The sequence below is a fragment of the Ricinus communis genome, chromosome 7 (assembly GCF_019578655.1).
Source record: "Ricinus communis isolate WT05 ecotype wild-type chromosome 7, ASM1957865v1, whole genome shotgun sequence".
In the NCBI taxonomy this organism is placed as follows: domain Eukaryota; kingdom Viridiplantae; phylum Streptophyta; class Magnoliopsida; order Malpighiales; family Euphorbiaceae; genus Ricinus; species Ricinus communis.
In genome coordinates, this window is record NC_063262.1 from 24,714,391 (window position 1) to 24,741,636 (window position 27,246).

The 27,246-nt window shown below is 32.8% G+C and overlaps 3 protein-coding genes across 10 annotated transcripts; 2 read left to right on the forward strand and 1 right to left on the reverse strand.

Moving 5' to 3' along the window:
- The first annotated feature begins 6,412 nt into the window (after nt 1–6,412).
- On the forward strand, nt 6,413–9,325 carry LOC8264965 (thiamine-repressible mitochondrial transport protein THI74). 5 transcript variants are annotated; one of them, XM_015720432.2, is made up of 5 exons: nt 6,413–6,570; nt 6,918–7,322; nt 7,404–7,585; nt 7,702–8,122; nt 8,870–9,325. In XM_015720432.2, exons 2-5 carry the CDS (start codon nt 7,025–7,027, stop codon nt 9,178–9,180), a joined length of 1,212 nt encoding a protein of 403 aa, XP_015575918.2. In that variant the 5' UTR covers nt 6,413–6,570; nt 6,918–7,024; the 3' UTR covers nt 9,181–9,325. The 5 variants fall into 5 exon arrangements, with proteins under 5 accessions (XP_015575918.2, XP_048232745.1, XP_002521105.2 ...); XM_048376788.1 differs by having other exon boundaries at nt 7,404–7,507; XM_002521059.3 differs by having other exon boundaries at nt 6,918–7,585.
- Nucleotides 9,326–9,977: 652 nt separating this feature from the next.
- LOC8264964 (desumoylating isopeptidase 1) lies at nt 9,978–13,313 on the reverse strand. Of its 2 annotated transcripts, none has more exons than XM_015720426.3 (6): nt 13,142–13,313; nt 12,603–12,723; nt 12,393–12,490; nt 11,387–11,703; nt 10,405–10,533; nt 9,978–10,337 (listed from the first exon to the last, which is right to left on the reverse strand). In XM_015720426.3, the coding sequence occupies exons 2-6, from the start codon at nt 12,609–12,611 to the stop codon at nt 10,090–10,092; spliced, it is 801 nt and encodes a 266-aa protein (XP_015575912.2). In that variant the 5' UTR covers nt 12,612–12,723; nt 13,142–13,313; the 3' UTR covers nt 9,978–10,089. The 2 variants fall into 2 exon arrangements, with proteins under 2 accessions (XP_015575912.2, XP_015575913.2); XM_015720427.3 differs by having other exon boundaries at nt 12,603–12,634; nt 13,142–13,259.
- Nucleotides 13,314–19,120: 5,807 nt separating this feature from the next.
- Nucleotides 19,121–26,978, forward strand: LOC8264963 (transcriptional corepressor LEUNIG_HOMOLOG-like). Of its 3 annotated transcripts, none has more exons than XM_048376421.1 (19): nt 19,121–19,250; nt 19,567–19,631; nt 19,780–19,861; nt 19,990–20,087; nt 20,342–20,451; nt 20,566–20,861; nt 20,951–21,026; nt 21,141–21,249; nt 22,221–22,270; nt 22,366–22,632; nt 23,146–23,220; nt 23,377–23,601; nt 23,929–24,070; nt 24,171–24,280; nt 24,894–25,043; nt 25,266–25,418; nt 25,513–25,629; nt 25,786–25,983; nt 26,498–26,978. In XM_048376421.1, the coding sequence occupies exons 3-19, from the start codon at nt 19,830–19,832 to the stop codon at nt 26,639–26,641; spliced, it is 2,352 nt and encodes a 783-aa protein (XP_048232378.1). In that variant the 5' UTR covers nt 19,121–19,250; nt 19,567–19,631; nt 19,780–19,829; the 3' UTR covers nt 26,642–26,978. The 3 variants fall into 3 exon arrangements, with proteins under 3 accessions (XP_048232378.1, XP_015575986.2, XP_048232377.1); XM_015720500.2 differs by having other exon boundaries at nt 19,124–19,480; XM_048376420.1 differs by having other exon boundaries at nt 19,124–19,471.
- Nucleotides 26,979–27,246: the final 268 nt, after the last annotated feature.

Consider the following 27,246-nt stretch of genomic DNA (forward strand, 5'->3'; position numbering starts at 1 on the left):
TTTCAACCATACTAGTGTTAATTTTAAAATACTTATATAGTATTTGTTGATTTTTTTTTAAATCTATGTTTATGATTTATTTTGAAAACATTAATCTTACACTATTGTATTTTGTTTTTCATAAATTTAATAAATTAATACTTTTAATATTTAGTAATTTTTTAATCTATTAAATATATTAATTATAAGATTCCATTGAATATTATTAGTAAGAATAAAAAGTAATTAACTTTTTAATGACACCAAGTTAACAAAGAATTAAATCTTGAGATTTGCAACCTTTCACCTTCTATCTTCCAGGCATCAATGATACAACCTGTGTCTAGACCTAGAGAAAATATCCCTATTCACTCTTTTCTGTCCTCTGTATGCTGCCAGAAATCTTTGGGTCTATCCTTTACTCCTCCCTGATCTACATTGATGACATTCTCCTATTCTTGGAGACAGCTGAGGAACATCATTACCTCCTGAAACAATTCCTTGCTATCATCCATCCCAAGGATTACTCCATCAGGATCCATAGAGCCTCTCACTCCACCAGAAAAGGTCCTAAATTGGCAGACCTCAAATTCCATAGTTCAGAATTCCTATCTGAAGAAAATAGCTGGAAAATTGGATCAGGCTCTTCATTTGCTCATAAGCTGGACCAGAAGTTAGACACTTTCTCTCAAGAAGTACTCTAACTATATTCTTCTCTAACCGCCAAATATCAAGCCTTGGATAAAGAGCTTCGAGTTCCTCAACCGATTACACCAGCTTTCATCCAGAAGGAAAAAGAAATTACAAGGCTCAAAAGGCAGATTAATCAAATTGAACATGACCTCAGAAAGGATCAGTCTTCTATAATCCCTTCCTTTACATCAGCAGCCTCTACATCTTCTGCCATTGCTCCCTCATATTATTCTTCATTTCCTTTTCTCCCACAACCAGAACAAGAAGGAACTCTTTACCAACCCTTTGGTATCTTTTCACATCTATACCCAAAAGGCTCCATAACCCAACAAAAGAAAATATCTCCTCCTCCAGTTTCTAAAGAAAATAAATTGCCAGACCAATCACTCATCAGTCCGTATGATTCTGATTCTTCCTCAAATACCTCTGAGATGGCTGATATCACAGAAATTCTCATGAATACCTCTACTATTGAACCCAGTCCAGAAGTAGTGGAGCCTGAAGATGGCACGGAGGATGCACAGTCATACTTTGCTCCTACTGGAGCTTCATACCCAAGGCCAAAATCGATAACTGGCACGGGACCTTGGTTCTCCTTTGATGATTTGCCTCCATCAAAATTGAAGGATAAGCTTTCTGAATTTTTGGCATGGATTGATCTCCAAATAAATTTTGATAGTGCCACACTTAAAAAGGTTCTTACTGAATTTGTTACGAGATTCACAGGAAGTTTAAGAGATTGGTTTCAGTCACAGCCTGAGTATACCAGGCTCCAATTTGTGACGCTACCAACTCTATCAGCTGCGGTTACAGTTCTCCATAATCAGTTTCTTGGAAGTTATGATCTTATTATAAGGCAACAAAAACAAGAATACTTTGATCGAAAATGTTGTTCATTGAAAATCAAGGATCTAGAAAGACATTATTCTGCTATGTCCAAATTATATTATGTCATTGGAGGACATGACGGTGATGATACATTGAAATATACTTTCATCACCTCATTACCAGATGAGATACAACCAGAAATCAACAACATGATCGCCGCAACAAAGAAACCAGTCACCTCCATTACCCTTGGAGAAATCTGGCAATTCACTCTCTCTTCCATCAAGAGAATATGTGACTAGCAAGAATTGTTCAGAAGGTTATCTCAGCGAGATTTGATTGTTCAAAAGACCTGTAACAAAAGCCACCTCAAGATTAAATGCAATGCCTCAAATTGCATCTGCTCCAGTCATAAAAAGAAGATCGGACGTCATTTCCAAAAATACCTGCGCAGAAACAAAAAATTCAAAGGAAGAAAGCCGCGCTCAAAAAGCTTCAGATATTTCCGAAAAAAGAGGAATCAAGGCCACAAATCAGACAGATGCTATATCTGCCGAAAGAAGGGACACTATGCTAAGAAATGTCCCTAGAATCCGGAAAAATCAGCAAAGATGATACAACAAGTCAGCATGTCTATGTCTCTCCCATATTCATTTGAAGAGGATATAGAGTCACTCTTATCAGAACAAGACAATCTTACTCCAGAAAGTCTCTTTGAAATAGAGGCAGAATATTCAGACTCCACAGAATCCTCAGAAGAGTCCTCTTCAGACTCTGATGATAGTGAGATTCCAATCCTGATGATCAGTCTCCCTTCAAAAGAATAGGAAGATATCCTGACAAATGTGATGCAGTACCCTTTCTCTCCATATCCACTTCCTGAGTTATCTCAGCTTGCTACCAAAATTCCTCCAGTTCTTTATATTCCTATACAAGTCTTGCCTTCAAAGTATGCAAAACCTATTCCAGTTATAGCTTTCTTTGACACTGGAGCTCAAAGAAGCATGATGAATCCCGAAGTCCTTCCATCTGAATACTGGAAGTCTCATGTTCAGTTTTTCAGAGCAGCAAATGGTCAAACTTTCAAGACTACTCTGATCACAAAGTAAAAAATCGGGATACAGTTTTTCCCTGATTGCGTGGTATGGAAGCACATCATTGGCTCAAATCTCCCAAACAAAGACCTCTTAATAGGGTTTGATGTTTATCATCAAGCTCAAAGGCTTCAAATTCTTTCCAATGGAATAAAGTTCAAGAGGCAATTTCGTCCTTACACAGATACCTCTAATCATTCCTTATAGCGAATCTGAACCACCATTTTTACAATACAAAGAAAAATTCCTTCCTTTTTGTCCAGAATCCCATTCACATTTTCAACATCCTCTTCCCTTGTGGAAAAATCCCTAGTTCTATATCAGCCTCCCTTTCAAGCTCAATGAAGATATTAACCCAACTAAGGCCACTCATCTAGGAATGTCTCCTACAGATCCAGCCCTTGCCAGATCAGAATGCTTGACTCTGTTACAACAGGGCCTCATTGAGCCCACAACCTCACAATGGGCCTGTCAAGCTTTTTATGTGGAAAAAAGGTCTGAAAAATTAAGAGGGAAAAAGAGACTTGTTATTGATTACAAGCCTTTAAACCACTTTCTGCAAGATAACAAATTTCCTCTCCCTCGAATTTCGAACCTAAAAGTCCATATTCAAAAGGCCCAGTTCTATTCAAAATTTGACCTTAAGGCTGGATTTTGGCAATTGGGTATCTATCCCTCAGAAAGATACAAAACAGCTTTTTGCATCCCAAACTCCCAATATCAATGGACAGTCATGCCTTTTAGGCTCAAAACAGCTCCTTCACAATTTCAAAAAACAATGATAGAAATCTTTGGGCCTATCCTTTACTCCTCCCTGATCTACACTGATGACATTCTCCTATTCTCGGAGACAGCTGAGGAACATCATCACCTCCTGAAATAATTCTTTGCTATCATCCAAAAGTATGGCGTCATGCTGTCAGAGAAAAAGAGTATTATTGGCCAATAGGAGATAGAGTTTTTTGGCATGCATTTCAAAGACGGCCGATACACGTATGGTCCACACTTGACAAAAGAGCTTGATTACTTTCCATATGAGAATCTCTCGGTAAAGCAAATACAACAGTTTCTTGGAATACTCAACTATGTCAGGGAAGCCATACCACACATGTCCAGTTACACATGTCATCTTTCTAAAATGCTCAAAAAAAGACCCTCCTCCTTGGGGAACAGAACATACTACAGCTGTCCGGAGACTAAAAGAATTGGCTCACAATCCTCCACCTCTCACCATTCCATCTACAGGAAATCTTATCCTTCAGACGGATGCATCTGGTCATGCGTGGGGGGCCATCCTCCTTGAAAATCTCAACAACAAGGAACAACTGTGTGGTTATGCATCAGGACAATTTTCTCCTTCAGAAAAGTATTACCACTCAACTTACAAAGAGATCTTGGCAGTCAAATACGGGATAAAAAAGTTTGAGTTTTTCCTGATTGGACAACACTTCCTGGTTCGGATGGATAATTCTTCATTTCCAAAAATCCTTGAATCCAACCAAAAGACCTTACCAGAACCTCAATTATTGAGGTTAAAATCATGGTTCAGCAGATATGATTTTGAAGTTCAGCATATAAAAGGGACGAGAAATCTCATCCCAGATTTCTTATCCAGACTATTAAGGCCACAACCGAAATACCAACCTATTGTCCTCCTCACCTCAACAGTTAATCTCCCTATAATCTTCATGGCCTCTTCGTCCTTAAAAAACCCTATGCAACCTCCCTCACCACCAGACCTTCCCACAAATCTCACAACGAGACAGGTCAATGATTTTGCCAGAAATATGATGTTTCATTACTTGGCAACTATCCAACAAACTTTCTCGCTACCCATCCAACCCAATTTCTTTTATCCAGATTACCCTTGGTGCCTAATTTATCACCTTTCTCCTTCCCATCCATAAATTGAAAGTGAATTATGGTTTCTATGGTGTCTTTCCACAGTTTGTTATCATGCTATTGAAATATCGGTCATGGATCTCCTATACTTCTTCAATAGTGAGACAAATACAGGAACATATCCATGGAAATATCTCACTTGGTTCAAAACCCCATGCCAATGGAAAAGGGATCTCCTCAGAGTTATTCATGAAAACAAATTGTTCACAGACAATAACTCCAAGGCTTCAGGATATCATGCCATCTACATTCTTCACAGGCCTTACCTACAGCTCTCAGAAGACACTTATGCAACCTAAAACATCTGTCATTATTGGAGAATGATTGAAATGCCTTTACATCTTGCTCCTCCAACAATAACAAGGGATTTAAAGCACACTCTACAACTAAGAAATGACCTAGGAACGACTGATGTTTCTACACCACTAGTCTGCACTTGCAATGGACATCTATGGACTGAACACTCCATTATTGAGCATTCCACTTTTCCTATTCTACCAACCCCACTAGATGATCCGAATATGACCACTGAACAGAAGGATGCCATTATGCAAGATTCTCAACCTATGGATGATAATGACTATGACAATGTTTTCTGAGTTGGCAATAATAGTGGTTCGTGAGCTGGACTTAAAGACTAGCTTTCTCTAAATCAACATGTGATACCAAATGGATCCGAGAGTTGTTCATTCTATAATCCTCATGCTGTAAACTCAAGGCAGGAGAAATCCTCAAGCTAAGACCGTATAGAGGCACCTTGCCATGAGAGGTCTTTCTGCTCTTTTGAATTCTTATAGCCGAGTTAGCCCTTTTGGATCATAGAAGAACAGATCGTGCAAACAATTAGCTCATAGCCAATGGATCGAGAAGAAGAGATGAAGAATTTAGGATATGGCCACTAAAATATTCAAAGACTATCAATTAATAAAATTTATAAAAATTTATAATGTATTTATTAAATAAAATAAAAAATAGATTTTGATTTTTAAATATAAAAGTAAATTTACTTTTTATTTTATATTTAAAATTAAAAAATCTATTAAATCTTATTTTATGAGAAAATTTTCAAAATAAAAAAGAGAATATTTAACACACATAAAAATTGTATTAAAGACATTCTGATAAAATTCTCCAACAAAAGAAGATGTTCTAATAAACAATTTATTTTTTTATTCTTTATTTTACTATTATTTTTATAAGTATTAATTTATTTTTTAATAAATTTTAACAAAAAAAATTAAAAATTAAAAATATTAACTAATAAAATTTAAAAATAATAAAATTAAAAATATTAACTAATAAAATTAGAAATATAAAAATTTATAATATATTCATCAAATTCAAAAAAAAATTGGTGCTCTACAGAATTAAACTGACATATATTTAAAGAATAAAAGATTAATTAAATTTTATTTTATAATTAAAGTAACTTTTTAAAGTAAAGAGAATTGTAATATATATAAATAGCATGTAGTGGAGACATTTTTTTAAATTTTATCTATAATATAACTCTTTATAATAATCAATTTCATGTATAAAAAGCGTCACCATAATACTTCTTCAATTTGTATGATATTATACTTCATAATATTAATAAAAAATTAAAAATATTCTAAAATCAATAAAAATATCATTTTTTTGTATAAAATTATTTTGTATAAAATTATTTTTTATTTCTTTCAGATCTGTGGTGTAGCCGTGCTTCAGTTGGTTTTTTGATTGTTTTATCCAACATCCAAAATCTTATTTAAAAAAAAAATCATTTTTTTTTATATTTTAGCATAATAAAAAATTATTGTAAATGAGATTAAGAAAAAGGGTATTTTTGTTATTTTCTGAAAAAGAAAATTTAAAATGGGCCCGGACTCGACCTGTTGCAGTTTAAATGGGCTGCAGTGGCCTATTATCAGTAACGATCTCCGTCTACAGCAACGACCGAAGATACCATTTTTAATCCGATGATAAGAGGGAATTACTGATTACTCTCTCTCTCTTTCTCTCTCTCTCTCTCTCTCCTTATCCTCCTTCATTCACAATCAACGACCAGCGGCTTCCAGCTTAGATCTTCTACCATGTGAGTAGATGCAAAGGTCAAAGTTTATTTCAGTTTACTCTTTTTCTCTTTAAGGTTATCTATTTAAATGCGAATGTTCTAACTATACAATGCTTTTATGTTTGGATTTATAACTCGATGAACGTCTAAAGGGTTCAGTCTGATCATCATTGTATTGCGTTTTCATTCAAATTCTTCTTAATGGGTTTAAGATTATGCCACTTTATCTCTGTTATAGTAGCTTTAACAAAAATAAAGAAAGAAAGAAACTTGTCGTTTTCATTTGTTCTGTTTTGAATTTCTTTTCTTCTTCTTTTTTTTCAATTTTAGGTAAGGATTTAATGTGAATTGTTACATGGTTTATGCAGACATTTCCTTATAGGAGTATGGACATGAGGTTATGCTAAGTTTGGAGAATTATCTGAGCTTTCTTGGAGAATTGAGGGTGTTTGTGAAACAATTGAGAGTTTGAAATATGGAAAACAAAGCATGGGGGTGGATTGTAGGTTTAATATACATATTTGCTGTTGCAGCTATATGGATAGCTGCTAGTTTTGTGGTTCAATCTGTTGTAGATGCTGGGGTTTCACCGTTTCTTATTACATACATTTGTAATTCATTATTTGTTATTTACATTCCTTTAGTTGAAATTGGGCGCTATCTGGAGGATCATTATGGTAGTTTATTTTTCTGGAGGAAGACAAGCAGTACTAGCCCTTTGCAAGAATTGGGAGAGTCTGAGCAGGCTATTCTTTTAGGAGAGACAGATTTAGGTGCAAAAGCTGATGAGTTGAATCCATCTATTTTCATAGAAGAGGTTAATAGTAGCCCTCATGGAAATGGTGTTGGTGCAGGAGTGGAATCTATGTCATCCACCCTCCAAAGGATCTTACCTGTTGGAGAGACCAGTAAAGGAGTTGATACAAAAGGTCGATGGACACGTGCTAGAGTGGCAAAGGTCAGCCTGCTGATTTGCCCATTTTGGTTCTTCGCTCAGCTGACTTTCAATCTATCATTGAAATACACTACTGTGACTGTGAGCATCATTTCAAATTTATATTTATTGTTCATATGCTGATGCAATTAAATATTAAAAATGTGTCTTTTTTCATAATGTTGGTGCAAGTAAGTCTTTCCCTTTGTTTTGTGCAGTCAAATACCATTTTGAGCACTGCATCCAGCCTATTCACATTTTTGGTCTCTCTAGCATTCTTGGGTGAAAAGTTCACTTGGCTGAAGCTTGCCAGTGTTCTTCTTTGCATGGCTGGTACTATAATTGTCAGCTTGGGTGACTCAAAAAATGGTATAAGTGCAGTTGCTTCAAACCCTCTTCTTGGAGACTTTTTTGCACTTATCTCGGCTGGGTTGTATGCTGCGTATATTACACTTATCCGTTTAAAATTTCCGGATGATGATGGAAAAAGTGGTCATGTCAGTATGGCACAGTTCCTTGGATATCTAGGGCTGTTCAACCTCTTCCTTTTTCTTCCCGTTGTTCTTGTTCTGAATTTCACCATGTTAGAGCCTTTCAATATGCTTACCAGAAAGCAATTTGGTCTAATTGTTGGCAAAGGTTTGTATTGCACTCATTCTTCCATTGCATTTAAAAGTTTAGTTGTGCTGTTTTAACTTCATGCTATTTTGTGCTTCAACATTGGATGATGAAACTCATTTTATTTCGGGAAGAGGCCTCTCCACCTCGGCACTTTTGTTGATGTTCCTTGTACAGCAGAAATTGCATTGAGGACATGTTATGGGTTGTTTAAACTTATCTTTTACTAGCTTATTAGAGTTGAATAGTAAAAGGAAAACATGGAAGTTGGTTTTTTCTCCAAATCCCTTTTTTTCATGACTCGTTGATTTTCTATTCTGCTATCAGGAGTTTATGCTTTTGGGCTCAATTATGCACTCCAGTAAAACATGACTCGGGCAGAATTTGTTGTAGATGTATCTGAGCAAATTTTGAGATCCGCTGGATTTTATTATTTCCATTCTTGTCTGGCATGCAGAAATTAATGGGTCAATTCTCATATTGTTTATAGTTAATTTTATGGAAGGATAAAAATTGAATGTCTATCCATTTTGGTGGATGAAGAAGCGTTAGATCAATTTCCATGTTAAAGGGCTATAGTGTATCTAGTTACCTTTGTGATCATTTCTTTTCCTGTGGGCCTACTGCTATGATATTACATTCCTTTTTCCATTATCCATCTTTTTTGCTATAGACATTTGGATATGATGTGGATAGTCTTTTCTTTCTTGGCAATTAGTATTCGACTATTTTGTCTCTTATTCACTTACCTTTTTTTCGTCTTTACAGGTTTGTTGGATAATGTACTGAGTGACTATTTATGGGCAAAGGCTGTTCTTTTGACAACCACAACAGTTGCAACAGCCGGTCTCACAATTCAGGTTCCGTTGGCGGCGATTGTGGATACACTAACAGGCAATGCCCCTCGCCTCATGGACTACCTTGGAGCTATAGCTGTGATGATTGGATTTGCTGGAATCAACATTCCTGCTGATGCTTTTATCCAATCAAACGAATCAATTGTTGAGTTTGAAAATCAAAATATTATGTCAGCTCATCAAGATTGCTCATCTCCACCTCAGGGAAACGCCATCCCATAACATACTGCTGATGCTTAAATTAAATCACTATACGTATACTTCAAAGTAATTCACGAATACTCCAGACGGTTTCTTCCACAAAAATTATAAAATATTGCTTGATTCTTTAGCGTAGCTTCAGAAGAAATGCGCGCTGACTCGTTAATTATTGTGTGTTTCTTATTCCTATTTGTCATACAGTATAGGTATTAACTTCTCTTTTCATATTGAGCAGAGGCTGTAGTTGTATTGTATATAACATAGCAGTAACATTCAACAGCTCCTACTCAATAAATTTTCATCCAAAAGGAGGTCCCATTAATCCACTGATTAATTCTCTGGCATGGCTATCAACCAATTGCAGATGGCCACTGCTAATATTTACAGGCTTTAATTCGAAGTGCGAATCCTGCAAAAAGCTGTAAATCATCATCACACATAAAAATAAATTCGCACTCGTTTCTCAAAATTAACTTGTTTAAACAATCCTGGTTGGCACCATTATTTCTTTTCTTTTCTTTTCTTTTCTTTTCTTTTTCTTTCTTTTTTCTGGTTTTGGATTGCAGCCGCGTCTTTCAGATTTTCTTTTTTCTTAAACGGGGGTAAAAAAGACAAAAGTTCCATTTGACATCACTTTTTCCTCCTTAAAAAGAAATCTAACTTGAAAAGCAGACAATTCAGGGGTAAATTCTTAACTAGAAGAATACTACAGAGATTTCACACAAGGCAATGCGCCAATTAGTGTTTCAAATCAAACACGTACGTATGAGAAACCTAGTGGATTCCAAAAGAGTGCATGTGCGAATCAAACACAAAAATGAAATAAAATCTGACTGAAGTTTTCATTGTATTGGTTCTTTGAACCCACATTTGGCGAACAGCAGGTAAAGCACCAATTAAATTCAATTCCTTTAACAATTTCTAACCCTGCTATGCTGCAACATTCATATTCTTGTATCTTTGCATAACTCTCTTAGCTGCTAGAGTTGCAGCCTCACTCGCACGAAATGCGCCAGTACACATGATCTTCTCAAATTCCAGGCTTATCTCCTCCTGCAACTTGCTCCGAGCATCCCCAAGAGGATCTCCTTCAACCCCATTGGCTGTAAGCTTCATTTCTGCTTTTGCAGGTTCAGCAGCAGAAGGTATAGACTCCTTTGAAGGCCCAGACTTGGTGCCTTCAGGTTTCACTTCATAGTTAGCCACTTTAATAATTGTGTCAGTATATGAGTTAAATAACATTACCTGAGGATGAATTAACAGTGGCTGTTGCTGCAGCTGATGAAGGTTGGCTAGTCGCTGCACTCCTGAATTGTGGGACTTGTGGGACAGCTCCTGCTCTCAATGTTGCTTCCAGATTTTGTATCATGGGCACTACAATGCCAGAAAAAGAATAAGAATAATAATAGCATTAGACAGTCAGCCAAAACAAATGAAAACAAAGAAAAGCAACTATTCAACACTAGAATCAACTAAGCCAATCAGCAATTCATCAGAAGGCATGATGACAAGCGCAGAGTTGTGAACAAATTGAATTCCCAGAATGTATCTTTAAATGCAGCATTTGGTTGGCAGTATTTTTAAAACACAACAGAAAATATCAGGAGGGGCTGGCCTCTATACAAGAATCAATTGGTTCAGTTTACACCCAGCGTAAGGTTTCTCTAAAAGAGATGGGAAGCATCTGATGGCCGTCGCTAAACCATTAGAGAAATTCCAGAAGATTTTTCTAGGGGTACACAAAATGGCAGTGATCTGCCTCTGTGCCAAAAGCACTCATCAGCTTTTTTATTTATTTTCCTTTCTTTTTTCTTTTGAAAGTATAGTATCCTGTGAGTAACACAGTGAATATCTTGATACCAAATGAACACCATTAACTTGTGATGATGTAGCTCTGACTTGCCATGGATCATATTTTGAAAATATGCCTTCCCACTGAGCAATTCTGGAGCCCATATCCAATCAATAAAATAATATTAAAATCATCAGCACATCATTGTAAGTTAAGAGTGTTAGGGTACCAAAGTGTCACGCAAGAAAACCACAGACCGGTTTTACCACCAGAGGCAAACCACAAGGTCTTTTTTGTAAATTGTACTATCCCCTTCTTTTTACAATCATAGAGAAAAGTAGAAAGCATAAAAGCACTTTCAGATTTTATCTATACTCCCACAGACAACTCCAATAGAGCAACATAGGCAAAGAATGAAAGCAAGCAGTGACTTACTTATAAGAGCACCCATTGGACTGTTCATAACTTCAGTAGGGAGCTGAATAATATAATCTGGAATAGCTGCACCCACTAGAAACTGGGCAACCTCATTGCTGAAGTTGTTGCAGTTGTGAGTAAGCAAACTGTATGTCTCAGCCGTATAGCGGGGGCTAATTTCTTGCAAATACTGTTCAAATACATCCTGGGGGACATGTGTAGTGCCCAAATCTACCACCTTGATTGGTGTTCCATATGGAGTTCTTCCAGCAGGGTCATGCTGTATGCCTCCCCCAAAATAATATTCATTGCCATATACAACTATGCCTGTGTGCCTATATATTCAAGAAACAATAAATCAGCCAGCAATCTTAACGAAAAGACAACCTTAAAAACAAGGAGACACACTAATGACTCGTGAAATTTCTAATCTCATTAACTCCATTAGAAAAATTCCAATAACAGTCCATATCCCTGTACTATCATGTTATTCCTACTGATATATAATCAAACAACAACCTGGGAACTCATCTCCATTTAGCAGAAAGACACCAGAGATAACACTAAACTCATGTACTCCCATATCAACTAGATTCTATAATCGATAATTAAGTATAAATATTAATAAACAAAAAATACTCATCCGCTAGCATATTTCAACATGTTGATGCTTCTACTAATAGAAAGGAGTTACCCCATTAACAATTCTCAATAATGGGAGATAAACGTGTATTTTATCAGGCAAAACCAATTCATAGTCTCATTCAAACGCACATACAGCAAAAAAGAAAAAAAAAAACCATTTGTAACCAAAAGTTAATAAATAAAAGCACTCATGAAGCATGCACAATGCAAACACTCCTGTCAACCTGAGATCCGAACTCTCCACCTTGAACCACAAAATTCCACGGATACAAAAAAATTACCAGCAGAAAATGATAAAAGGTTGAGTTTCCAGGATTCTGAATCCCAACAATAGACATTAAGGAACTAATCAAATATTTTCCTACTTGTATAAACTTACCAAATTCCCTCAATAGCTTTACCCAAGAATGTTGTAGATAGCTGTCGTGCCAATCCTTGGCTAAGATCATATACATTCAAGGTAACCTTGTGACCATCCTGCCACCAAGTTAAACTAATGAGCATACAATTACAGTAATAATTGAATGCCACTGGCACACGGATCACTAATACACCATGCTTAGACTTAGAAACAGAAATTGAGTATTACCTCAGCCATATCTCCAGATGTAAAAAAAACTTCTGCAATTGCAAGTTTAAGTTCAGCAAGAATATTCAAATGATGAAAATGCCCTTTCCGGTATCCAAATCAAGTAGATCAACAAAGTCACCTTCATATCACAAATAAACAAAAGCTACCAAACTTAAAATAATAAATTTGCACAAACAACAGAATGTATCAATTCAAATTGCACATTTACACAGACTATAAACAAAAAAAATTGCCCCAAAGCCTCAGACTTTTTGCATACAATAATTCTAATAAAAAGCAAAATAGTTTCATTCAAGCAGCAACATAAGCATGAATTGCATTCCTAATTAATCAGATCTAATTCAAAAATTTAATCTACACGCACAAGAAAACGCAAAATTCTAACCACAAAATACATTAATCAAAGCACCACATAACCTAAAAACATAACTTGAACTAAAATCTTTTTGAGAAATACCTTAAAACATGCAAACATAAAAGAAGGAATTGAAGGGAAAAAAATAAATTAAATATATATAAGAAGGACAAAAACGCACCGTTTAGCGAGGAAAGATGGTGTTTTCCTCTGGGCTGGAGAAAACGTCCGCTTGAAAGAAGGCGAGGGAAAAATGAAGCGTTGTTTTTATAGTTAGAGAGTGGGGCCTATTGGTTCTCTTTACTCTAACAAATTACAAAATTGGCTAGCGCGACCAGAGGATTGGAATCCATCCTACTCTTCTTCTATGACCTTCTAGAATACCCCGTCCAGTAGTTTCTCGACACGTATCTTACTCGGTTCTTGTAAATTCTTGTCTCTCTCGGTCAGCCATATTTTTCTTTTTTCTTTTTTTATGTCATTTTCTTATATGTCAGAACCTTTTCGCATCTAATGCATTTTATATATTTGAATTAGTATAAATATTCGTACTTTGTGCGGTAATCTTAAATAAATTATATAATTATGCAATGCACTAGCAACATAATGTTTAATAATTATTATTTTAAAGATAACAGTTTTTTAATTAATAATTTAAAAGAATAAATTTTTAGGTTATTTATCATTTAATTTAAACTAAATGTTTGAATTTTGATTTTAATGTCAGACTATTAATAGGTGTTTGATCAAATACTAAATTTGGATTTTAATTTTTTTTATCTGTATTTAATATTTTACATGTGTCATATGGTTGTTATTATTATTTTGATTATAAAATTAAATTAATAGATACAATCTAATTAAGTTCTCAATTTTTAATATTATTGTATAAAATTTTAAAAAATAATAACAAACTAAATATTTTTAAATGTCTTTTAACTTTTTATAAATTTTAAAATTTTATTAGAATAATAATATAAATATTATTTATTAATTAATTTTAATATTATAAATTAACATATTAATATTAATATTACTATTTTTTAAGATTAAGAATTTATTATATAATTAAAATTTTAATTTATTATTAAATATAGTATTAAAAATATAATTTAGAATATCTTTTCTAAATCAAAATTATCATCTAATTAAATTAATTTATTAGTTAATATAAAATTAAAATATAATTAATATACTAATTCTTAAAATAAATTTAAAATTATTATCTAATTAGAAAACTATTTACCAGTTAATATAATATTATAATATAATTAATGTATTATTATTTCTTATACTATAATTAGCATCAGTTCGCAAGAATAAAATTTAAAGGAATTGGCGAGAGCTCGCATAAATAGAGGAGCATGTAGTTTAATTGGATGCGAAGTAAAGAATCTTACCAGGGCTTGATATGTCACAAATTCTCTTGAAAGAGAAGGGTGCCTTTAAGAACGCTGACACAGGTGGTGCATGGTTGTCGTCAGCTCGTACCATAAAGTGTTGGGTTAAGTCCCACAACGAGTGCAATCTTTTTGTTTAGTGCCACTTATTAGGAAATTATTTATTAGTTAATATAATATTAAAATATAATTAATATTCTATCTCTTAAGATTATAGTATGTGCTTAATTATGAATATAATTTATTAATTAATAAATTAATAGAAAAACTATAAATTACATATAAACTTGAATCTCATATGTCAAAAGTAATATACATATCAAAATAAAAATTCTATGTGTCAAAAATTAAACACACATATCAAAAAAAATATTTAAGATTCAGAAATTAATATATATATATATATTAGTTATTAAATATCAATTAATTATTAAAAAATGACTGTTCTCAAAAATTAATTAACTTATAAAAAAATGACTCTCCTCAAAAATTAATTAACTGATAAAACACCCAATAAGTCTACACATGATGCTACTGCTTTACATATTAAGAATTTTATTCAATTATTTTAAGATTTCAAAATAAATATCTAATGTTTTGATTAATTTTTAAAAATATTTTTTGATAATAATTTTTAAAATTTTACAATGAAAAAAATGACGTAAGAAGACAATTATACTTACTAACATAAAAATTAGTAAGTTAAAAAAATATTTATTATATTTAGATGTAAAATATGTGATGTAATGTACATATATGAGATTTTTAATGGTCATATATTAATAAATATAAAATAAATTATTTTTGCTAATTCATAATTATTATTCATTTAATAAACACAATCGACTTCTTATATTATTATTTTTGCTGTAATATTTTAAAAATTATCATCGAAAAATATTTTTAAAATAAATTAAAAGAATTAGTATTTATTTTAAAATTTTAAAAAAAAATTGAACAAAATTATTAAAAAGTATAAAATTTAAGAATTTAATTTAGAATTAAGCCATAATTAAAAATAATTTTTTGAATTATCCTAAAATTGTGGACCAAATAAAATACATGTATTGTTAAAAGAAATACTTTTTTTTGAAAAAATAGATGTCATGCTTTTTACTAATTTTTCAAACATTTTGTCAAGTTTCTCAGGTAGGCACAATAGCGATGTTGTTTTTCCTGCGCCAAAAGGATCAAGCAGTAGCATGACCAATAATCAATGTAAAGTTATTGCAAGTATTAATTACTTCAAATAAGACCATAAATTAACATTTTCTTTACTTACAAATAAACATTACTGTTTTGCCTATATTCTGTTACTAATCACACTAGCATTATAATTTCTTTATTACACCTTCTGAATATTAATTTTCTAGACATGCTTTGATGGTAATATCTAGAAGAATCTAGAATTTCTTTACTTTGATGGAGCAAACGCCTAGTCAATTTATTGATATTGTTGTAAAAGAAAATTAATTTAATGTCGGCCCTTTAATTGGAAGTCATTTTATTATATAAACTAATTATTAATTTCTGTAATATTATTAAAAAAATTATGTATAATTAAATGAAAATATTATAAAGTAAATTTTAAAATTTTTCAATTATTATCTATATTACTCAACTTTCTATCTTCTCTATTTATTATATTGATTTTGTGTCTCATCGTAAATGAATGTCACTGTATTATTATCATAATTAATTTTCATAAATCACCATTTTGTATTCATATCGTCTCTGAAAGAAATCGAAATACAAAATAAGCAAGAAAGTTAATAGAAGTGTTGTTTTTATATTAGAAAAATGTATCACTTGTGTAATACATATAATATGATACTAATAAAATAAGTAGTGCAAATAGTCTGACTTGGTAATAATAATAATCTAAAAAAGTGACATGATTTATTTCTTTTCACTTTTTGTATCACATGGTTTCATAAAAATATGGCATATAAAATATTTAGAAAATATATTGTATATTATATATAAATAAGGTCAATATTCTATCATCACTAGATGGCTAAAATATATATTCTCGTTAAAAGTATATAAAAAAAAATATTTCGAAATTGATAAAATAAAATATTAAAATATTTTTTATTTTATTTTATAATGTTGAAAGAATAAGTTTTAGCCAATGCCTAGAAATTTAATAAATTATTATTCGTTTAACTATAAAGTTGAAACATTTTAAGAAAATAAAATGTGAATGAGAGCAAAATCCTATCGAATTATTTACAGTAATAGATGAGCAAAACCATCATAATACTTACTAAATTTGGTTTTTAGTTCTTTTTTTTCTATGCACTTAGTATTTTATTAGTTATTGAATCTATATACTAATTTCTGAAATTTAAATTTTTTTAACATGTATCATAGCATTTATAATAAATTTTAAAGTTTTAATATAATAAATAAGCAAAAATATGAAAAACTGATTTTTATTTAGTACGTGAGAATAAGCAAAAGAGTAATACGCCAATTACCATTTTTTTCTAACTCTTGTACAGAATATATATAAGAGATTAAAATATTATTAGACAATTTTATATAATTACAAAAACTTGTAAGAAAAAAAAAACTAAATCCACGAGAGTGTATATACAAAACTTTGATGCCCTGTTAATATTTCTCTTTAATTTAATTGTTACTTTTAAATATATCTTTATAAAAATTTAGGTCATGAATTTTAAAGACTTTTAAGTAATAAATTTTTTAATATCATTTAATATATCTTTTTAATATTTATGTAATTATTTTTTAATGATTTTTTACAGTTTAGAATTCACCATAATTTAAAAAAATAATTTAAAAATCTCATAATAGTCTTTATAAAAAGAAAAAACAAGTTATGACCTTATATATATATATATATATATATATATAAATCGTGTAAATAAGATTAATCATATAGGAGGTCACCAATTAATAGTTTATATTTTGAATTACCATAAAATAAAAATAAAATCAATTGTGGTTTGATTACTCAAAGAATATAAAATATTAAAAGACAATAAAGTATTTAAATGTAAAAGAAATATATATTGCAGGTATGAAAATAAAAATCATAAAATTTTAAAAATTAAGTTAACAAATATTAATTTGAGTAATTGTTTATGTTTATAATAGAAATTTAATGGGGTAATAGAATTGACATTTTCAATATAAGGAGTTTGGCAATCTTATTCGATGCAATATCCTGCTATAATCAAATTAAAACTCTAAATAATATAAAACAATGTTATTTTAATCTAATAAAGAAAAGAAAAAAAAAAAGATGCTCTATTGAAAAAGCAAATATTACTGCAAAAACTATAATAAAAAGGGTCTTTATTTATATATATTATTATTTTTTAAAAATTAAATATTTATTGATATCAATCATAGATCTCACTCTCTACTCAATTAAATAATATTTAAAATATAATATAATATTGTTTTTTTTCTTTTTTTGATTTCGGATGTTGAAGTAAACTAATCTGGCCGTTAATAGTACATCTTACTTGTGGCGGTCCTTATCTCAAAATGTGAGAAGTTGGGGACCTTTTCTCTGCCTGCCAGTAAGAGGAGTTAATTTTCAGGATGCTATGTTAATTCATGGGCCTTACAATGTTGTGGCAATTTCCACTTTCTAGTAATTAATATTTGATTGAATTAATTTCATTTTTCTTTTATTCTTTTTGTATAAAACTATTTTCAAATTTACTGTACACTCTAAATATATGCTTCCACAAGCCGGCCTAGAAAAATTATTCCATTTTTTTTTATCTTAATTTAATCTATAAATTATAATGTGCGTATTTATAATTCATTAAAATTAATTAATATTTACATTTGAAGTTTAAATCAAGTAATTTCTAATAGAAAAAAAAAATTCAAATTTTAGGGTTCAAAAATGACTTTCCTCCTTTAATATAAGTAACGGCGCAACTTGAAAATTTCTCCCCAAGTTCGCATTCAGAGGGGGCCAATATACGGAAAGCATAATGCCAAAGCGTGAGCCAATTTATAACTCTCGGACTCCCCCTCCCTGACATGGCTTGCTTCCTACGTGAAATCCATACATACAAACACTCAACATTTACACCTCCCAATCGTCACGGGATGTTACTTTCTTATAACTATCCTTCAACCTCCCTCGCCTCCTTAATCTTGACATAACTCGCCTGTGGGAATGACAAATATCTAGAGTAACCGTTCAATAAAATAAATACTATTATTCTATTTAAAATATTGTTATTTGAAACTTAAAAATTTAATTTTATTATTTGTGTTCAATTTAGATTTAATTAGTATTTTCCATACACTAAAATTTTATTATTTTTTATATTTATAATATATTTTATGAATATTAAATTTAATAATGAATATACTGTCTAAAAAAATTATTTATATAAATAAATTTAAATAATAAAATCGATATCTGTTTAATTGATTAATTTAATGTATACAAACAAAAAAATAAAAGTTAAATTAATAAAATAAGCTATTATAATAAAATAAAAATACTAACTAGATAAAAAATTAATAAAATCTAGATAAATTAAATAAATTTAATAATTATACTTATCTTTAAAATATAAAATATAAATTTTTATCTGAATTTATTAGGAATATCAATAAATAAATTTAAATTCATCCAATTTAATTATAAAATTTCAAAAACCATTCTCTTTACGATTCTTACTTAGCACCTCAATCTTCCAAATTTGATGAGCTGTCTTTCTTCTCATATAAATTCTTAACTTGTTCGAGACTTGATCTTTCAACATCGCCGTGACCGCTTTAAGCCCCCGTTACATAATATCTAACACTTTTCATCACCCGAACCTAACTCCGAACCACACGTGTGTATATATACCAGCACCAAAAGCAGCGACAGAGACTTCAAAGGTACCCAACTATAATGGGCTTTCCGCGAATGTCACTCCATGCTCCCCGATTCACTGCTTTTTCTGCTTCTTTACACTGTTAAACACCGAACAGTTCTTCTTCTACTACTGCTGCTGCTTCAATTACACTCAATACAAGCATCTTCAATTGCTCAATTTCCTTTTTCTTTTTTATCAGCTCAATCAGTTATTATTTAGGATTCTTTATCTCTTTTGGAATTGGTATAACTTGTACGTTATTTCCGTTTATTTAGTAGACTCTTTTATTCATTTCATTTTCTCGGTTGAATTTTGGCTAATCTTGTTTGGAAATTTAGGGTTTTGTAATGTGGAGATCTTGTGAGATTACGTTGTAGCTGTTACTAATTTTGAGCTTAGTCAGGTATTAGTAATTACTAACGTTAATGAACTAATTTTTGCTTCTTAAGGAAATTTGAATATAGATATTATTTATACTAAAGTAATTTACTTTTGCTTACTTTGGATTACTTTTGTGTTAGAGATCTGAAGTAGTTCTTTCTTTCTTGCAGATAAGAGCAGTGATTGCTTATAATTCCCTAATCTGTTGCGAAACAGAAATATGGCACAGAATAATTGGGAAGCTGATAAGATGTACGTGTTGAATCCATACTTTTTTTTTGGTCTCTGAGTGTTATCAAATATTAATCTTTTTTTGAGTTCTGTCTGCGCCTTTACAATTATTCCAGTGATAATTAGTAAGTACCTTTTCCTTTGTGCAGGCTTGATGTGTATATTCACGATTATTTGTTGAAGAGAAAATTGCATAATTCTGCCAAAGCATTTATGACTGAAGGGAAGGTTGCCACAGATCCAGTAGGTAATGTTATTAGCTAATTAGCAATTTTTCTTCTTATTTTTTTTTTTTTAAAAACATTATTACTGCTATTCGAGTATCCCAGTGTTCATGATCTTTTAATTGAACAGTTATTCCGCAACATGCTACAATTATTAAGCCAGTTTAACTGTTGAATGTCCCTGTCATGGCATTGCTTGTTGCGTGGCCAGATTGTATATTTTAAAAGTTTAAGCGTGGATTGAGCTTGGCATCTAAGCTTCAATTTGTTTGTGCAGCAATTGATGCACCTGGAGGATTTCTATTTGAATGGTGGTCTGTATTTTGGGACATATTTATTGCAAGGACAAATGAGAAACACTCTGAGGCTGCTGCAGCTTATATAGAGGTGCCTTTAATTGTGGTGTCTGTTTTTTGTTCCTTTGATCTGATGTTTTCCTTGGTAGATAAATTATCTGGTGTCTCAGTCTTCTTTTGCAATTTTAATTTCGGTGGAAATTAGGCACAGCAATTGAAGGCAAGGGAGCAGCAGCAGCAGCTACAAATGCAGCAGTTGCAACTAATGCAACATCGCAATGCTCACTTGCAACGAAGGGACCCCAGTCATCCAGCTCTTGCTGGTTCTATGAATGCTATGAATTCTGAAGGAATGATGGGACAGCCATCAGCCAGTGTCTTGGCTATGAAAATGTACGAAGAACGTATAAAGCACCCTCATTCTATGGATTCAGAGACATCTCCAGCTCTAATAGATCCTAATAGGGTGGCCCTTTTCAAATCAGCAACTGGTCATCAGGGGTATATACTGTTTAATTTTCAACTTGATATGTGTGTAGTTTTGTCCTTGTTGTATTCAGTGTTAATCTCCGTAGTTCTTGTTGATTCAGCCAGCTCGTACAGGGCAACTCTGGAAACATGTCTGCAGCTCTGCAGCAGATCCAGGCACGAAGTCCTTTGACAACTGTAACTACTTGGACCATACCCTTTGCTTCCATTTTGCTACTTCCTGCTATTGTTCCATACTTCTTGTTGTTGTCCATTTCACCGATTCTGACATGTTTCACATGGAGTTTTTAGGACATCAAAAGCGATGTTAACTTGGCCTCAACTCAGAAGAGTTTGCCTATGGACCCCTCAATTTATGGACAAGCAATTTTACAATCAAAATCCGGACTAGCTGGTGCAGGTAATGAGGGAAGGAGATTGCCATATAAATTTTTGTAATCATTTTCACAAGTAGAATGAACTCATTCTTCCCCCTTTTTTTTCAGAGGAAGTTGGAAATTAAGATTGGCAGTTTTGTTTATGTTGCAACACTGATACTGAGACATAGCATCTGAATTAAGTAAATGGTTTCTTGGTGAAACATGGGATTGTATAGTAGTGTCAAACTTTCTAGTCAGGATATTCTGGACTATTTCCCAAATTGAGGCTGCTTATTCTTCATAATGTTAAGTGTTCTGGTTCTGAGTTTTATATCTGACCAAGCTGGTCTTATCGGAAGTTGTTATATAAGTTGATATGCGTGGCTGGTTATTAGATACCATATTATAGTCTATTGTACACGTCCATAAAGATGGATGCTATCCAGGTAAGATCCGTATAAATATTTTCAGTAGATATTTCCAAATCCTGTCGAAAGGAAAATATAGGTTTTATCTTTAGGGAGAGAGAGAGCTGTCAGTTTCTATAACATTGGGTTTAGCCAGAATTTAATGGGTTTGTACATCCATGTTGCTGAATTTTCATTGTCCAGCTCAATCTCACAGGTTCAAGCCAAAAATGTAACTTTACTGTTTGAATTTGAGACATTCACCATCTGTCTATTTTTATCTATCTAATATCTGACCTGCCATTTGCTTAGAACAAACCAAAAAGTTTGTTTTAGAGGAACATCTCTTCTGTGTCGGTTGCCAATTGGACTGCTGATTCATGCACAGCATTTCTTGCCTTATCTATGTGTTTTAAATGCTATTATAATGTTAGTTTTCTAGACATATATGGTTTTTATTATTTCTTTCCCTTGTCCTTTTCTTTTTACAAAGGAACTCATACATGGCATTTTCTTCCCAAGGGACTCTGTTCAGCAACCTTGTTTTGAGATAATTTTTATATCTGAAATATAGGGATACTGATTCTCTTACTTCCTTTATTTAGGGTTAAATCAAGGTGTAACTGGTCTTCCATTGAAGGGTTGGCCATTAACTGTAAGTTATATGTGGTTTTCCTTGTGCTGGATATTTCATGTCTTTTATTTGCATATGGGAAAATTCTTGACTATAGAGCATATCTAATGTTACAGGGAATTGACCAACTACGGCCAGGTTTGGGAGTACAAATGCAGAAACCTAATATGCCGACTCAAAATCAGTTTCTTTTGGCTTCACAACAACAACAGGTCTTGGCACAGGCTCAAGCACACAGCAACCTTGGAAATTCAAGTAACTATGGAGATATGGATCCACGAAGGTCAAATCAGTTGCCTAGGGGTAACTTGAATACAAAAGATGGCCAATCTGCAAGAAATGATGGATCAATATGCTCTCCTGTACAATCAAGCTCACCAAAGGTCTGATACTTCCCATTTTGAGACTTGAACCAAATATTTTGCTGCTTGTGTGTTTGTGTGAGCTGGCTTGTCTGTGCATCCTCTGGTCAACTATTAGCTTCTGGAATCTATTAAGTTTTTAGGCTGAATACTGCCTTGTAAGTTTTATTTATTGAAAACTTGTATTTCTTCTGAATAATTTGGTTATAGTCTAAACAGAAGATCTTAAAAAGGAAATGTGCACTGAACCAACCATGATTGTGGATGCTTCAGTGTTAGGCTGTTTAAGTGCATACGTTGTTAATGTTCTTTTCTCATAATAGTGTTTATGTAGTAAAATGAAGTATGAGTTTGTGTACTTTATTTTATGCCTGAGTTTTTTGCCCCAGCATGAGTTTATCTTTAAGTCTTATATGGATCTTATTTTGAAGTTGTTCATTATTGCTTATTTCCCCCCTTTCTAGAAATACTAATTCATGATGTAGGAGGCATTGCAACATTCCTTATAACTCTTCATTTGGTGCCTTTATACAGATGAAAATGGCTCAGATGCAGCATTCTTCGTCTCAACAGCAGGACCAGTTGCAGCAGCAGCAACAATTGCAACAGGTTGTACTTGTTCCCAAGCTCATTTCAACTCACTTTATGAGTTAATTGTCAGTGGTATTTCCAACTGCAGTATAATTACCACTAGATTGTATGTTTTTAATTAAAGGAGCTGCAATAAATGTATTAGGCTAATAATGATCCTGTGGCCGGTTGCAGAATAATAACAGAAAAAGAAAACAACACTCTTCTTCTGGACCAGCTAACAGTACTGGTACAGGGAACACAGTGGGTCCTTCGCCTAGTTCTCCTCCATCAACTCATACCCCTGGTGATGGAATAACAACTGCAAGCAGTATGCAGCATGTTAATAGTGCGTCAAAAGGCTTAATGATGTATGGTCCAGAGGGAACAGGAGGTCTTGCATCGTCTTCCAGCATGCTGGTATACTAATTACTTTATTTTCTTATGTGATGATCTAATAAATTATACATTAGGTATTTTGTTAATAGTGCCAAATCTGAAAATGAGCGTGCTCTATCTATTTCTCACAAATGTACCAGATGCTTTGTTCTCCTATAAGTAATGAGATCATATTAATGCAGATCAATCAGATTTACTTCCCACTATTGTATCGAATGAACTTAAGTTGTGGAAAATGAAATTCTTTCAATACAGCTAAACTGTGAATAGACTGAATATGAGTTATTTTAGAAGTTACATGAAGTGAACATTACCATGCTTCTAAGGACATCATTTTGTTATGGGCAGGATGACATGGATCGCTTTGGAGATATTGCTTCTTTGGATGATAATATGGAGCAGTTTCTTTCACATGATGGAGGAGATGGAAGGGATTTATATGGAACACTAAAGCAAAGTTCCTCTGACCACCAAAAAGAGTCTACTAAAGGTAATCCATCATGGTATTATCTTTTATTTTTTTTTCTGCCTTTACAGAATTGGAATGAACGGCGGTTCTACTTTACCCATGGCCACGTTTTAAATTTCAGGTTTTACCTTTGGCGAGGTTGGTTGCATACGGACTAGAAATAGCAAAGTCACTTGCTGTCATTTTTCTTCAGATGGAAAGTTGCTAGCCAGTGCTGGACATGACAAGAAGGTACGATGTGTAATATTTCAAGGTACAATCCATTATTAAGCCCTTGAACTTTTCAATTTTATTCTATTGAGCCCCTGAATTTTTATTTTGTTCTATTGAGTCCTTGTTCTTTAATTTTTGCTTAGATTAAGCACTTCTTAGACATATTTCATGAGATTTTTTGTTTATTTTATTGAGCCTCTATTTTCATTTTTAAAATAGAAGAACAAGGGCTCAATGAAACAAAGTAAAAATTAAAGGGCTCAAAAAAATAAAACTGAGAAGTTTTAGGGCTTAAAAATGCATTTTGCAATATTTAAATGGTAAATCTGTGTTTGAAGAAAAATTTACCAGAATTGTAGGTCCTTTGTTCCATTTTGTTTTTGAGGTGTGACATAATAAGCTGTTAGAGTTGACTTAGGAAGCATAGCCAGCATCTCGTGGCTCCTGCTGAACCTGAACAATTTCAATACAACCAGCTTGTCTTGGCACTATGCTCACGTTACTCATTAATGACAAACAGATACTCTGCTTTTAAAATCATCTGTTAAAACTTGTGTATGTGCTAACATGGTCATGTATTGGAAGTGTTAATATATGTTTCAGTTATAAGACCTTTTTTTGTATGTATTAGGTTGTCCTATGGAACATGGACACCCTGTTAACAGAGACGACCCCTGAAGACCACAAACTAGTTATCACAGATGTTCGTTTTAGGCCAAATTCATCCCAGTTGGCCACAGCATCCGTGGATAAAACTGTGCGATTGTGGGATGCAACCAACGTAAGTACCTTTTCTACTCTTGATACTACCAGTTTTTTTCTTCTTGAAGTCTTTCATAAGGTGTGACCTGCCATTGGTAATATTGATTGTAACAGCATTTGGATCCTCTGGTCTTGCTTACTGCATTTAGAGCATTCTGCTAATTATGCATGATTCTTGGCATTAATTCAATGCATTCTCGTTCCTAATATAATTGCTTATACTTATATGTCCTTGTCGCAGCCAAGCTATTGCCTGCAGGCATATACCGGGCACACACCTGTCATGTCCCTAGACTTTCACCCCAAGAAAACTGATATTTTCTGTTTTAGTGATAATGACAATGAAATCCGCTATTTTAATATCAATCCATTCTCATGCACTCGTGTTTCCAAGGTTTGTTACTTAATTCTTTTCACCTTTCCTGTTAAGTGTCTTTTCATTTATAAGCTGTGATTAAATAATTTTTTGGTTTCAATCTTCTGCTCAGGGAGGCACTGCACAAGTTAGATTTCAACCAAGAATTGGACATTTACTGGCAGCGGCATCAGATAAAGTAGTGTCTATCTTTGACGTCGAAACTGATAGGCAAACACACTCCTTCCAGGTATTGCATTTGAATTAACTGGCTGTTATTGTTGGTAATCCTTGCTGAGCACAAAGAATTCTATGGTTACCAAAATAAGATATGTATGAACAGTTGCTTTCAGAATTTTTTTTTTTAATCTTTTGACCTATTATTCTTTGACCTCTTTTTTTGTAGGGGCATTCTGAAATGGTGAACTACATCTGCTGGGATGCAAATGGAGATATTCTGGCATCTGTTAGTCAGAACTTGGTGAAAATTTGGTCTTTGGCCTCAGGGGAGTGCATTCAGGAGCTCAGTTCCAATGGGAACCAGTTTCATTCCTGTGTTTTCCATCCAAGTTACTCAACTCTCTTGGTGATTGGAGGAATCTCGGTAGGTCCTTGCTATTATGACTGTGAACGCGAGCTCTTGTGATTATAATGGCTGGCTGGTGATTATTATAGTAGATGGCATGACTACCTGCATTTAGTCTTGCATAGTTACATGGTGTCGCTGTGAAATACTGAATATAGCATATGTTGTCCAATAAGTATTGATATTGATACTTCTCAGCAACAAGACTAATAATGGGCTTTATGAACATGTTGAAATTATCGTTTTAGCATGTCCTAGAGGGAATTGAACGTGAAATTGGTTTCAAATCAAGTCTCAGCTTCGCTTATTATATCTTGCTTTGATCTTATTTTGTTAGTCTGCATCATCTTCACTTTAGGAAGAATTGATTCACGATTCAGGTTGTTTCCAATGAGCAAAGCAATTCTGCATTAGCATCAGAGATAACATTCATATGCAGCATTGAAGTCTGATTACCCTGTGGTGACTTTTTGTACTAGATGATATTAACTTCTCATTTTTTCTTTTGATTGAAAAAACAATACGACTGCAGTCATTGGAGCTGTGGAATATGGCTGAGAATAAGAGTATGACTATTCCAGCCCATGAGAACATAATCTCAGCCTTGGCACAATCTCCTGTCACTGGAATGGTAGCTTCCGCAAGTCATGACAACTCAGTTAAGCTATGGAAGTAACTTCAGATTTGAGTGTTGAATTTTGCAGAAAGGTGCGAAGCTATGGAGTCATTGGGTGAGACCAATTTTTCTCTTTGAAGTATTTATCCTCTACACAAATGTATCAATTGAATGTGTAACCTGTAGTGCAATTTTTGTTTTAAAAATGTGATTCCATTTTATGATGATGAAGAAGCATAAGGAGCAGTTTGTTTGGCGGCAGATTGAGATTGATAGATTCCTAGTTGTTGGTACCATATGTTTGTACATAAACCTAATTCTGATCTTTGTACTGTTTCAGCCTGGCTTGGTTTGTATATCTTCCAAAAGGATGTTATCAAGTGAGATTGTGTTTTCATTTTCTCCCATTATATAGCTATTGGAACAAGTATGTGCCAAGAAAAACTAGCTAGGAATTTGATTGTAGAAAGCGATAGTACCGAAACTATTAATTTGGTTAAGAGTGAAAAATCAATCTTTAAAATCGGATTAATTGCTAATGGTATTTATTGCCTTGCCAGGGAGGCTGATGTGATTAATTTTCAGACTGAAAAAATAGAGGTTCTCATTGTTAACTGTACTGATAATTAGTTTTTCTTTTTAATGGATTTGTCCAAGTAATAAAT

Coding starts and splice junctions, on each gene's coding strand:
- LOC8264965 (XM_002521059.3), top strand. CDS start 7,025: ATGGAAAACAAAGCATGGGGGTGGATTGTAGGTTTAATATACATATTT. Junction 7,586..7,701: donor TGAAATACACTACTGTGACT/GTGAGCATCATT, acceptor TGTTTTGTGCAG/TCAAATACCATTTTGAGCAC. Junction 8,123..8,869: donor TGGTCTAATTGTTGGCAAAG/GTTTGTATTGCA, acceptor TCGTCTTTACAG/GTTTGTTGGATAATGTACTG.
- LOC8264964 (XM_015720426.3), bottom strand. Junction 11,704..12,392: donor AAAGCTATTGAGGGAATTTG/GTAAGTTTATAC, acceptor TTGAATATATAG/GCACACAGGCATAGTTGTAT. Junction 10,338..10,404: donor CACTGTTAATTCATCCTCAG/GTAATGTTATTT, acceptor TGAAACCTGAAG/GCACCAAGTCTGGGCCTTCA.
- LOC8264963 (XM_048376421.1), top strand. CDS start 19,830: ATGGCACAGAATAATTGGGAAGCTGATAAGAT. Junction 20,452..20,565: donor CTGCTGCAGCTTATATAGAG/GTGCCTTTAATT, acceptor GGTGGAAATTAG/GCACAGCAATTGAAGGCAAG. Junction 24,281..24,893: donor GTGCTGGACATGACAAGAAG/GTACGATGTGTA, acceptor TGTATGTATTAG/GTTGTCCTATGGAACATGGA.